General features: G+C 35.0%; 1 protein-coding gene across 1 annotated transcript; it reads right to left on the bottom strand.

Annotated features, from left to right (window-relative positions):
- Positions 1-3116: 3116 nt before the first annotated feature.
- Positions 3117-10938, bottom strand: LOC138327142 (putative leucine-rich repeat-containing protein DDB_G0290503). The gene is made up of 6 exons (XM_069273126.1): positions 10925-10938; positions 8881-10225; positions 7849-7981; positions 6256-6395; positions 5819-5993; positions 3117-3467 (listed from the first exon to the last, which is right to left on the bottom strand). Exons 1-6 carry the CDS (start codon positions 10936-10938, stop codon positions 3265-3267), a joined length of 2010 nt encoding a protein of 669 aa, XP_069129227.1. The 3' UTR covers positions 3117-3264.
- Between the last annotated feature and the right edge of the window lie 4266 nt (positions 10939-15204).

Below are 15204 nucleotides of genomic sequence, written 5' to 3' on the forward strand. Positions count from 1 at the left end.
TTACTTTTTGTTAATGTCTTAATCTTGCACAATCATAAATTACTAATTTATATGGTGCTAACATAATACTGGGCCTTAAAGGTCTATGACAGATGATGTGCCTTGGTGCAAGAGTTCACTTGCCCTTTTACTTGTAAGTTGAAACTAAAACCGAGTACTACCAATTTTGTCTATAAACCAATTACATGTAATTGAAAGGAATCAGAGTTCCCCCAGTCCTGACCCTCTGTTAACCTTCACATTTGAAGGTCATGACCTTGAATGTAATTAAGGTACTGGTATATGAGCTTGTTTGATTTCAAATCTTCTTTCCACTTCATAACAAAATGTTTAATTGTTCATACAAGTAATTATTTATTTTACAGTTATTCTAACCTACTAAAGGAACAGAGACTCTGCCCTGTTCTGTTTAGAAAATTCATTTTCTTTGTGAATGTGCTTCTTATAGTGACATTTGTTCAAATTTATTTACACAAGCGAGTTCAATATCGGATGAGTTCTCTTCTCTTAGTGCCAGAGATAAATACTATTATATTCTACAGACAGATGAGCTCCAGTATAATTTAGCTAAATCATTATACAATACGATGAAGCGTAGGTGGTTAGATTATAGATAGACATATTTTAAGTTTATAACAGGTTAACTATAGAAAGGGATTTATAGAATCTTACATGGGCCTGTCATCATGTGGACAGGGATATCTCAACCTGAGCGAAAGATTTTGGCTAATCAACCAGAGGCTTGCCGAGAGTTGATGGTCAAAATCTTTCACTCAGGTTGAGATATCCCTGTCCACCTGACAAACCCATGTTTGATTCTTTTTCTCTCATACTTTAACGAACAAGAGGCCCATGGGCCTTAACGGTCATCTGACTCATGGCACAAAACAACAGTCACAGTATAAAGTATTGGTTAACGGTTAATATAAACAATACAAGGAACTCCTTAGTTGAATCATTTATATAAAATATGATTGTCCTTCCCCAATGTTGTTTCACACCAAATATGGATGAAATCCATTCAAGGATAAAGGAGGAGAAGGATTTAAAAGCTTAAATTAAGAAAATTTCCGCTTTTTGGGCCCCGCCCCTCTGCCCCTGGGGGTCGGACCAGGCTCATTTATATAAAATATATTGTCCTTCCCCAATGATGTTTCACACCAAATATGGATGAAATCCATTCAAGGATAAAGGAGAGTAGGATTTAAAAGCTTAAATTAAGAAAATTTCCCCTTTTGGGGCCCCGCCCCTCAGCCCCTAGGGGTCGGACGACTCATTTATATATATATGATTGTCCGTCCCTAATGATGTTTCATACCAAATATGGATGAAATTCATCCAAGAATGAAGGAGGAGTAGGATTTTACAGCTAAAATTAAGAAAATTTCCCCATTTGGGGCCTCAGCCCCTAGGGGTCGGACCAGGCTCATTTATATAAAATATTATTGTCCTTCCCCAATGATGTCTCACACCAAATATGAATGAAATCCATTCAAGGATAAAGGAGGAGTAGGATTTAAAAGCTTAAATTAAGAAAATTTCCCATTTTGGGGCCCCGCCCCTCTGCCCCTAGGGGTCGGACCTATCTCATTTATATAAAATATGATTGTCCTTCCCCAAGGATGTTTCACACCAAATATGGATGTAATTCACTCAAGGGTTTAGGAGGAGTAGGCTTTTGTATAAATAGTTTTATGCACGGCGGACGGTGCACGACGGACGAAACACGATGACAATAGGTCATCCTGACCTTCGGTCAGATGACCTAAAAATGGTGAAACTTCAGTTGATATGAACTTCGCTGTGAGTGATAATTGTTGCCATATGTATTGATGACGTCACTATCTAGTGCATGTGAGCTGTCTTTTCCCTAGCAACCGTGGGATAACCCTGTCAAGTATGGGAGAAATTCATTTCCTTGTGGTTTAATTTCCTAATGATATCTGTTCAGATTTAATACACAAGCTGCATGGTTTAGTATTGCTAATTATTGTTCTAGTACATACAGATGAACCATAGTACAAGTTAGAAATTTCATTTTGCAGTAATATATGTGATGATGAATCATAGGCGGACGGTACTATCTGTATGCAAATTATGATACCACCAATCGTACATGTATATAAATTTTATTAATTTTAGTGTCTCATAAGCCAAATACGGCTTTGAATAATTGTGTGCGATGGATATTTTTATATGGTACTGTAATTATTTTTAAGATGTGTGACACTTAAATAAAATAACATTGTATTGTATTGTATCAATTGTATTTACATAAGGAGATGCCAAGTGACTTGTCAAAAAGATTACATGTATAATTACAATAGTGTACCCAAATCTTGCAGGGCCCTATAATTACTATATCAAAAGGCCCAAGGGCCTTAACGGTCATCGGACTAACTAGACAATATTCATATATGAAATTAATAGGATATGGTGTCACGGTAGCCATCTTCGATTTGGCACAACCAGAGATGTAACAACACTTCGTCAATATCATATCAGGATCATTTCAGTCACATAACACCAGAAGAACTTTAGAAGAAGTTCAAAATCTGTTTTCAAGATGGCGACTGTGTTGGGCATCTTGGATTTCGGATTGACCCGAAAAATAACAACACTTTGTCAGGACTATTTCATGCAAATTTCAGCCAAATCGCACCGGTAGAACTTGAGAAGAAGTTCAAAATGTGTTTTCAAGATGGCGGCTGTGGTGGCCATCTTGGATTTCAGATCGACCCGAAAAAACAACATTTGTCAGACACACATTATGCAGTTCAGGACCATAGTCGATTTTCATGCATTTTAGCAAATCGAACCAGAAAGAATGAAAGAAGTTCAAAATGTGTTTTCAAGATGGCAGCTGTGGCGACGATCTTGGATTTCGGATTGACTCGAAAAATACCAACACTTTGTTGGGACCATGTCAGGATCATTTCATGCAAGTTTCAGCCAAATTGCACTGGTAGAACTTGAGAAGTTCAAAATGTGAATGTTAAATCACGGCGCACGAAGACGGACGAAACATGACGACTATAGTTCATCCTGACCCTTCGGGTCAGATGACCTAAAAACTTCAAAATTTCAGTGAACATAGATAACATGAACTGTGTATAGAAATTCAAAATGTGTTGTAGTCTCTACACAACAACTTCCTTTAACAGATCGAAGTGAGTCACATGTCACATATAAAGGAAAACACACTTTACAGTATTCCAAAATATTTGTTTTTGGAAAGCCAAGTCATATAAACCAAAAAGCTGGTCATCTGCTGGTAATTTCAATGTTGATGTTGGTCGTGGAAGGTACATACAGCAACTGCATGTATTTGCAGTTGGGATAAAACTGGTGCTTTATAACAACAAATTCAATTGATGGGCTTAAAGTAAAGCCAACAGCTGGCTCTTCACTGGATGCTGTGACAAACTCCAAGATGTTTGATAATGTCAATGTGCCTCTTCTACCACCTATAAATTATCAAAACACTTTTCAATAGTTTTTGGTGTGAAATAAAATGATTATTACATGTACATGGTTTACAGTATCTATATACTTTTGTATCCAACAATGATCAATGACCACATGATGTAACACTACATATTTTTCTGCATTTGCCTTTAATTGTCCCTTTTGATATTCAGCACTTTGATACAGGATCTACGGTGTTTAAAACATTAAAATCCTTGAACTCTCTTATTGAAAATAGGAAATATTATGCTCTTAGATTGAAATTTTGACCAATTCATTGACCTTTTTGCTCCCACCCATCAGCCCCTATAGGAGATTTCAGAAAAGATGGCGTGACCTCATAGAAAGTTTACATCCGGAATCTCAAAGGTACAAACACAGTATGGCGACGGAAAAAATCAATAATAGTTACGTACATGCCCTCTACACAATCAATAATTCCAAGTTTAACAATTAAAGTATAAACTTCTACACTTGTAAATTCAGATTTTAAAATGGATTATTATTGTTTCACAGGTTACTGACATTTACATTTTTATTAGGTCACCTGAGCGACGTCCATCAACGTTTCCTTGTGAACGCAATCATTTGAGTAAATATAAACCGAGCTTAATGAAACTTTGTATGTAGACTACCATTGAAAAGATCTGGGACAAGTTTGAAAATTAGGTTAATTCACCAGTAATTTACGGAGTTATTGCCCTTTGCACTAATAATTACTATTGGACCTTGTGAACACAATAACTTGAGTAAATATGCACGAAGCTTATATTAATGAAGCTTTGTATGTAGACTAACATTGAAAAATCTCAGACGAGTTCGAAAATCAACTTGATTCGACTGTAACATAGAGTTATTGTCCTTTGCACAAATAATTATTATTGGACATTGTGAACATTATAACTTGAGTAAATATGCACTCAGCTTCATGAAACTATGTATTTAGACTAAAATTGGACGAGTTAAAAAACTGGCCTGATTTGACTGTAACTTACTGATTTATTGACCTTTGCAATAATAATTATTGAACCTTGTTAGCACGATAACTAGGGTAAATATGAACCGAGCTTAATGAATCTGGGTATGTAGACTAACATTGGAAAGATCTCGGACGAGCTCGAAAATCAGCTTGTTTTGACAGTTATTAACGGAGTTATTGCCCTTCTGAACACGATAAATTGAGTAAAATATGTATGCACTCAGCTTCATGAAACTTTGTATGTAGACTTACATTGGAAAGATCTTGGGATGAGTTCTAAAATCAGCTTGATTCGACTTAAATTTAATTACTGTTCCTATTTCGTGAACAAAAGACATCAGTTGGCTAGCAAATAACATAACCAGTTTGTATCAAATACATGGGTAATTGGCTGAGGGGGGAGCTGTTATTTGAGACCATTTTTAGATATTTTTTTTTTCTGAAACAGACTATAGTCATCTTGCTTTTTTTCGTATTTTTCTTAAACTTATTTTAACCAACTTACGTTTTTAAGTCAAGTAAGTATTGAAATTACATAATTATGAAGAAATGTAAGCACCAGAAGTATTTAACACTGATAAAATGTGTCTATTTCATGGAATTTTGGAATTTCATGCTAGCCTGTTTGTTACCCTGCATATACACAAAATGGCAGATGGTGCTTTCGATCGCTACTTTCTTTTTGTGGCAGATGGGAAATACTGACAAGAGCAGACAATAAAATGCTTAGAAATGATAACATTCCTGTTATTTAGGAACCTTTATCGTAGATATACAGTAAGTATTCATAAAACCTGTATAGACATTGTTAACGTGTTGTTGCCAGTTAGAGTTCATCCACACACGCTTGTGGAACATTAAAGTGACATGTTTTGTTTTCAACATGGCGATCTTGCTGTTTCTATGCGTAAACGCTCGGAAAAAATGTCCAATGCAATACATTTAGTTCTTATACAAGATGATATAGATATGTTAAGCATCTAACTGATTTGAAACAGTATTTTATTAGCACCAGCAAAGACAAATAGTTTATTTTTTTCAGCAAAAAATGTGAGGGCACCCTTATTATATTAAGCACTCTTAATAGGGATAAAATACAGTATATTTATGCAGATTTAATGTTGAAGAAATATCATGCACAAGGGGCTGTGTTCCCACCATGTTTATGTGTATAAAAATAAAAAATTGTACCATTGACTGCCCAGATGTACCTTTGTGCAACTTCGTCGTCATTTTTTCTTAAATCTCCTATAAGGGTCAACCATAGTCAATATTTACATAGCTATGAAGATTACACTTTTGAATTTCAACTCGATCAACACTATGTCTATGATCTGATTTCTAAATCTAACAATTTTATTATATACTTACTGGCAACTTCACGAATGTACCTCATGAAGGCCGCATACACTGCTCCCTCCTGGACTCTACCATTAGAACCTGTCTCTGAAAAGTTAGGTTTCAAATAGTGAGTCAGAGCTCTGACTGTTAGTTTCTTATTGGAAGGCCTCAACAGGAAGACAAAAGATGGGACACGGGAACCAATCTGCAAAAACAAAAATGTATAGTTCAGTGCTTCAAACATCAGGCCCAGAAGTCCTGTACATATCACCTAATGTCACATGGATATTTCAGGAAATATCTATAGGTAGCAATTATTGTCCTACCTGCCTTTACCAACAATACTGACAAACGCGATAATGATTAGAACATGTTACTTGAGAATTCATTTCAGGTGACCTTAAAGTTTCCTCTGGTCCAAACTGGGTGAGCTGAAGACTTCTAAAATTTTCACATTTTCTTTTTACCTGATAAATTCCAACCTCATCTAACCCAATTCTCAAATTCTGGATGCAACTGGACTGTGATTCGTCATTGGAGAAAAGTTCATTTAAAACATCATGGCGAATGAAGGTCGGAAGAGGACCATTTTGTAGTATGCTGAGGCCTAAAATATTCAAACACATATATTTACGAGAGGAACAATGTTTTTTGCTAAAAAAAATATAAGCAAATTAATAGAGGATGACAAAGTGAAACGATATACATAAAAAGTGAAATATGTAAAATTTTACCATATCTTTTTTTTTAATCAATATATTACACATTTCAAGTACTAATATCAGAGATAACTTGGAACAGGAGATCCCAGATGGATCTTGGTGCCTACCAAAGAATGATTTACGTCCGACAATGGAAAAAAGGGATCTTTTCTAGATCTCTGCTTTTAGATCTTTGACTACATACACAGCTAGATGTATACTCTATATGAAAATTGAAAACGATCCCTTCAGTACTTTCCAAGATAAAGCAATAACAAACTTCAATAATCAAAATCCAAGATGGCTACGTGTGTACCTGTCTGCCATCTTGTTGACCGATCTGTCTCAAAATGCAATATGCACAACTATGAACTAGGGTCCTAACCTACATATGAAATTTGAGAAAGATCTCTTAAGTACTTTCTGAGAAATAGCGGTAACAAGAGAATTGTTAACGAAAAGACAGAAGGACGTAGGACCACAGACGAAAGGCGATTTGAATAGCCCACCATCCCACCATCTAATGGTGAGCTACGCTAATAACCACATAACTATTATCTAAATACCTGTGTTAAGTTTTAGGTCGCACAGAGTTGTACACATTTCTTCAAAAGTGCGTATGCAATTAGGCTCCAAAAATTGTCTGGAGCACTTAATATCGATCTGATTGAAGCTCCTAGAATGCTGATATACCTTAGCAGTCAGACTTAAGAGAAAAAAATTCTGTCTTTCTATCATCTTTATTGGGGTATATGTATTGAATTGTACTTAGGAGTCAGTACACAAAATATGGCAATTAAAGATGCTCCACCCATAACAAATGGTATTTTTCCTCTATCAAGATCAGTTACAAGTAACAAAAGTTACTAACTAAAAACATGATTAACACTATTGAAAAGTTTGAGCTTCTAATTTTACTTCAAGATAAAAATATTTAAAAAAAAAATAATTAATTGCATCCCAAAAAATTGTGGCACCATGTCCTATATGGAATGGAGTAGATTGTGCATGCACCGAAAGGAAACTAAATTATTTCATATCATTTTTTGTGTTAATTAAGCATATGTATACACGATAAAACACCAATTATTGTTCAAATGATGAGTGTTAATTGTTTATGCTGTCGGCTGTGGAGCATCTTAAGCTTTAAGCTATGAAATAAGGCCTTAATGAGCTAGGTGAGCCACATTGGTGTTGATAATTACATATGTACAATGTTATATGTTTTAAAGTAGAAACTGCAAGGAACAAGTTAATACGTTCAGCATTATTAGTAAGGTCTACTTTGTACTAGATTTTAGATGAGTGACTTTGTAGAGATACCCAGTAGATTACAATGGAACTTTTTTAAGATCTTACCAAGAATCTTTCCGACTGTAAGGTAGTCCTCACTCAGCACACTCCTAAGATCATGGTCAAAGTATTTTTCTTTGATGGCCATCAATACCAAACGGAAAAATTCTTTTCTTGGTCCACCCAAGTCGGATACACTCTGGAAAATAACATGAAATTTTAATTGATGCAAATAAGGACTCAAATTAAATTTTGGAAGATAAGGTAATCATAATAGCTTGCTGGATCAAAATTGGGTTCAGCAATATATTTTGTTATAATTTTATAGGGATGTTTTTGTCCCCTGCCAGTGAAACAGGTAAGATTGTATTACCTTGTATTAAAGGTACCAATGTTTGAAGTTTCAAAAAATATTATCCATCAATCTGTTCTCAAGTTATTGTTTGATGGAAACCAACATCCAAAAAAACAAACAGACCTTAGATGGAGACAAACACTAAAGTCCCCTTCTGTTTCACCGACAGGGGACTAACAAGAGATCCCAGATTGATCTATGCATGTCTGACAATTGTCAGATGGATCTTTTCTCTGCTTTTCAAACTTCGACTATAAAAATCCAAGACGGTTGACCGATCGGTCCCAAAATACTCATGCACAACTAGGGCCCAATGGAAACCCACATATGTCATATGGAATTTGAAACAGATCCCTGCAGTACTGTCTGAGAAATAGCTGTAACAAACTTCAACTATCAAAATTCAAGATGGCGAACGGTCATCCATCTAGTTGCCCGATCAGTCACAAAAGGCAATATGCCCACATACAACTAGGGCCCAAGGGGAACCTACATATGTAATTTGCGAAAGATCCCTTCAGCACTTTCCGAGAAATAGCTGCTGCTCTAACAAGAATTGTTAACGGAAGGACAGACAGACGGACCACGGACAAGAAGCGATTTGAATAGCCCACCATCATCAGATGGTGGGTTAAAAACTAGCATATCCCTATTGACCACATTTAATAAGGATATCATTATGATTTAAAGAATTAGCCTTCAAGATATTGCAAAGAGATGGCATTTGATCACTATTTACTTACCTCACCATAAAAATCAACCTCTAAAGTTATTCTGAAATTTTTGATTTGCTGAATTTCATCAAAGGCTGTTTCCAAGATGTTTTCACGATCAACACAAATATGGTTGGTTTCTCCTTCAGAAGCTATTGTCTCCGTAACATCTTCAACCTCCAGCTTTCGGCCAACAATGGTATTAGCTTGCAAAAACTTCAGTATTTCTACGGGATTACTCCAATGTGAACAAACTTTCACTACATTTTCCACTATATCTTCTATGTCTTTTGATAATTTTGGAGATACATGTATAGGAAAATCAAGATCTTTTGAAGCTTCATTTCTGTTTGATAACTGATCATTCAAGTTTGGTCTCTCTTCGTGAGGTTCTGCTACATTCGAACCATTAGAAGCTTCCCGTCCATTTCTGTTTGATAACTGATCATTCAAGTTTGGTGTCTCTGTGTGAAGTTCTGCTACATTCGAACCATTGGAAGCTTCCCGTCCATTTCTGTTTGATAACTGATCATTCAAGTTTGGTCTCTCTGTGTGAGGTTCTGCTACATTTGAACTATTGGAAGCTTCCCGTCCATTTCTGTTTGATAACTGATCATTCAAGTTTGGTGTCTCTGTGTGAAGTTCTGCTACATTCGAACCATTGGAAGCTCCGGATCCCTGTCCCTTTGTATTTGACTCTATAAGCTCTACATCCAAATCATTGTTCGATGACCAAATGTCTTGGTATACTGAATGCATTTCAATGTCTGGCAATTCCATATCAGAATCCTCATCACAGCAGGTTACTATATGGGCCCTCAGCATTGTTACACATATTAATTGGCCACATTTGAGACATTCTTCTTTTATCTTGCTGTTGAATGATAGAGTACCTTCATTGTCAGACAAAACATCCACAGTTTCTAGGTTTTTTTGTATTGGTCTGATAAAAATCCTGGACTGTGGGCTCATCACAGCCTTCAGATTTTGAACGTTCCAGGTGCAGCCTAACACTTCCAATTTTCTTTTGTTTGCTAAGCACTTCAAAAGTTCAAAACCACCAATCCCAATTAACTTAGGGAATGATTCAGACAGCTTCTGTTTCACCTCATTTTCATCGTCATCTGTTGAAAATACAATCCTTTTGAAGCCTAGCCCACTGCTCTGCAAAACTACTCTCTCGCGTCCATTAGGAACAGTACTTGCATCTTTGTCTGACAAGCAAACAAAACTTGCTGTCCAGGATCGAGCTGAACTCTTTTTCTTATCTCGTGCCTTAGTCTCTGTCCGTCTCCTTGATCTACCAAATAAAAGCCTGGTTTGTCTCAAAGATGTACCGGTATCAGTAGGAAGAAAAAAAATCCTCAAATGACTCCTGCTGTTCTGCAAGGCCTAGATACCTAATATAGACATGAAATAAATGGCTACCAAGTTAGTAAATATGAAAGACCTTGACCTTCATTCAAGGTCACAGCGGCTAACAATCTGAAAATCTTCAAATTACTTCTTGTGAAGTTCTGAAATGGCAAAGACCTGGAATTAGACGAGTAGGACGTTGAGATGAAGCGCTACCAAGTTTGTTAATATAAATGACCTTGACCAGAGTTAATTTACCTTTTAGGTGAAAAGCCCGTGAAATTGTCCTGGTGACAATTTCTAGTTGTATATTTTATTTTTTTTAAGAAACTTTTAATTTTTGTTTCGCAAAGGTAGTGGGCCTTTAATAAATTAATATAGTGTTAAAATGCTAGCAAAACTACTCTTCTTCAAGAAAAATAGCTCTTGCAACATGTTCTTGGCATATAAAGCGAAAAAATGGTTAAAACACGTGTTAATCCATGATTTCCGATGTATTACCCACAAAATAGTCTATAGATCTAGTTGGCTTTGTTTTTTGTCGAATATAGACAGGTTATGGATTTTTAAAAAAAGTTCCTGTTTTGAAAAATATAGGTATAAATCAAGGACGTGTATGAGAAATCCTTGTATAAATAAATCAGAATAGGTAGAAAATGTTTCATAAATACAAAGGTTAATTTTTTATCGGGGTGTTACAGGACTGGTCCCTTCTTACGCAATTTCCGCCATTTTGACAGTGCATCCATGGTCTTTGACTCGTTGCCGTAAACAAACCAACACGTGAACTTAATTTTAATTTTGCTGAAAATATTCGCCACAAGTCTGTCCTAAGTTAGAATAACACTAACTTCAATAATTGCTTATTATCCAAAAATACCCTGCCGTGATCGGAATGAAGACAGTGTATACATTAAGTTCAGTTAGGATCGACATGAAATCTGACCTAGGTCTCTATATGATTGACACAAATGTAGGTAGCCCCCATAAGAAAATTTACAAACCTGCAGCATCTGCATCAAAAGATCAAGCTTCTACGCCTCGTGTCATTTGGCGGCAGACACATGACAGAAAATAACCCCGGTAAAAAGTTCCGAATCGGAGTCGCAAAGACGCTTACATCACTCATACATACAATGAAACAGTACAATCATACAATGAGAAAGTATAACCATACAATGGAAAAGTATTATCATATAAAGTATATATGCAATAAAATAATGATGTTTGTAAATAATGTAAAGTAGAATCATACAATGGTAAAACCAAATAAAATAAAGATGAAATCAAATAATATAACGATAAATGAAAATAATACAATGATAACACCAAATAAAACAATGATAGATGCAAATCAAATATACATGTCACCAAATCAAATAATGGTGAAATCGATTGATATAATGGTAACAGAAAATAATACCATGACAAATGAAAATGAACACAGCCCCTTGTGCATGATGTAATATGATACATTGGTCAAATCAAATCAAATATAGATAAAATGATACCAAATATTGATAAGATCAAATCATATAATGATACAACCAAATCATATAATGATACAACCATATCATATAATGAAAATACCAATTCATATAAGTATATTTGAACCATACGAGACAGCTATGGCGTTCCATAGTGGGCCCCATTATTACACTTAGTCTAATTGATATGTACATATAATGAAAATAAAAACAGATGGTCGGTTCAAATGACACTCACACTCGTTCGCAATGTCATATGTCCAATAACACGTATAAGCCAGGTGTCCAGGAAGCAAAGAATAGATACAGCAAATCCATTTGTTATTGGTACATACATTCCAAACCAAACGAATACTCCCGGGGATTACTACCCTTTGAATATGATTAAGAGTAAACATTCAATTGTGTCAACATGTACAAATCCTTTTCGAACAACAACACGAGCAACTACGAGGTAGAATGGTTTTGAAGTGAATGTCTTGCATATTTCCATTCATCTAATAAAATGTTTCTATTACTGTTTTTTACCTATTATTGTGGCTTCTTCGTGATATTTTGCCGTTCAATCTCTCCCAGGGTTCATTGCGGTCCCCACATTCACTGAAATTGTGTCCCCACATTCACTGAAATTGTGGGGACCGCAATGCACCCTGGGAGAGATTATTTCCAGTTCCGTATTGGATCAAGTATAAGATATAGTTAAAACATGTCTTTGACCTCGATTTGCCGCTCTTCTTTTTGCAACTTTAAAACATGTGGTGATCAATGCTTTGCATGGTTATCCGCCACTTCCAACGTTGTATAATACTTTGAACTACTTGTACCTTTTAAAATTAGCATGGTAAATTTTTTAATCTAGAAAATAAAACGTCTTAACATGTGTTTTCGGTGTTATATGTGTTTCACCTCAGTGATTGTATGCTAGCTTCAAACATCAAAGGTTTTAAATGCATTCTCTTCATTAGTCTGTATATGTTAGTCTAGAACACATAACTACCTCTGGTCTATTCTCAACGCGGATTTCAACACAGACAATGAACGACTATAGTTTATTTGTTTTCAAATTCATATCAAAGATATTGCAAAAATTATATGTTTTCATTAAATTATTAATAGAATATAACAAATCAGACACTGTTGCAAATAAAGACAAACTAGCAATAAATGGACGGGTTATTCAAGACTTCAAGTACATAATATTGCAATGTAAGCCATATCATGCACATTATGTCTGCTAAACAAGTTACACACTAAAGAATTGTTTCTCAGTTTCCCCCTCGGGTGCATAGTGGTCACTCGTTTTAATCTTCCTTTCTAAATTATATAATTTCCGTTTGAACTATTGTTGTTTAATATGTGAATGGGGTCATGGTAGTGGTTGTATAGATATCATTGCATCTGAGTACATGTACCTTGGAGCCATATATGATATTGTCAGATGGGTTTGATATGGCTAAATTGATTTGTAATCACACAGCCACACTACTGTTTCAGAAAGAAACCATTCACACTTGACCTACATATGTACCTTTTGTAGAAAACTTTGTACGAGTATATTTGTATGATCATATGGGTGGCATCGTCCAATTAATTTTAAGTACGGAATAGGGGGTTTTAATACATTTATTATACAAGGCCCTATTAACTGTTGCTCCTACGTATAATATTTAGTACCTTAAAAATTATATCTACTCAATATTGTGATTCAAAATTTTGTTCAATTCAAATGCCCTACTAGCTATCATGCGGTCGAAAGAACTTTTGGACGTGCGTTAGAACAAGGTCGCAAGCAACTCTTATAATCGAAGACCTACTCTTTATATAGGACTTGTACCAAATGCTGAATTAAATATTCACATTCAATACTCGATAACATGAACAAACTTAGAATTAGCTCCAGGTTATAGTGGATAACTTCCCCTTACACTATTGATTTGGTTTCATTGATTGGGCTATATAAGCTTCAAAGCTATTTACATTGTATTTCCGATATTGTTTAACAATATACTTTGTATACAAACCTTTTATTGTTTACATATCATTTACAATGACATCTATTGATTTTACACACGTTTCCGTTGGAACATATTACCAAATGTTCAGCTTTCTCGAAAGTATGCGATTGGTGAAAACGTTTATCTGAGGTTAGTATGTTGCACCCTCGAAATCCACAATTGTTTTCAACAAAAAATGCCCTCTCACGGTAAGAAGGGCAAATTTAAGTCTAATGTAATATTTAAACATCCATCAATTACTCTCACTTTGTGTTATGATTTTTTTCAAGATTTTGTTTGTTACTCTCAGACACATGAAAATGTGTTACATGAGGACATAATGATATACATAGACATCTACATGACAAGATGGACACAAAATATACATGTACAAGATATAAAAATACATAGAGTTATAATCGTATAGTGTTTAAAGTAATTTCATTTTTTTTCTTGGAAAAATTGCGAATTTGTTTAAAACTTGTTGGATGCTGCAGATATTCAATTGACGCTCTAATTTTAAAAAAGTAGGATATTTGGTGTAGTACTTAGCAAAATATGTTTCTCTAATAGCTTTAATTTCCCTTTTTGACATTTGAAAAGACAGTGAAATTCATCTCCGATATCAACTTGACATAAATTACATATTCTATTTTCTTTTGGGATACCGAGCCATCGTCCAGTTTCAATAGGGAACTTTATATTTGAGGTACGAAATTTTGTAATAGTAATTCTGATTTGTTCCGATAACTTTGTTGAATAACTTTCGCAAAATAAATTCTTTTTTAAATTTTGAATAAAACAGACCTTTGGACGAGGATTCTATGTCTGCGAACCATTTTATGAAATACATTAATTTATTCTAATAGACCTCAAATACTTTATTAAATCTATTTGACATATATAACATTATATCTCATTCATTCATTTAGTCATTTATTACTCATTCGTTGTTTTTTCATTAATTAATTAATTTATTCATATTTTTTTCATATCCATAGTGTCTAAGCTCCACTACGCTCCGACCGCAACACAGTGTAGGTGGATTACGTGCGTAACCGACGATCATGATATTGGTGTACCGCAAAATTTTACTCGGGCGCTGAGGTATAAGGTAGGTAAATGTACATGCCAGATTCACTGGGAAGGAAGTAAATAATGGTAAATAAATAGCTACCTTAATTTGTACTTTTGAACTAAATTGACCCTTTAATAAGCAGACTGGGATCGTCTCGAATAACACTAAACCAATTTTGCTGCATGGTGAAATCACTACATTGATTTTGCCAAACAACGCATATCATTTTTGTTGCGAGTGATAGAAAACAGAAGACAATTCCCTTCTATGTGTATATAATATTGCTCCCTTTTAAATCATTATACGATTAGTTCCATAAATATTGCGCGTTGAAGTATTTTTCTTCTGGTGCTTCCAATATGGCTCGGTACCATATCATAGAAAAAAATAAGAACTCTTATATTCCCAAAAGAACGAACAATTTGGTTTGTTGTCTGGG

This window comes from Argopecten irradians, chromosome 7 (genome assembly GCF_041381155.1).
Source record: "Argopecten irradians isolate NY chromosome 7, Ai_NY, whole genome shotgun sequence".
NCBI classification, from domain to species: domain Eukaryota; kingdom Metazoa; phylum Mollusca; class Bivalvia; order Pectinida; family Pectinidae; genus Argopecten; species Argopecten irradians.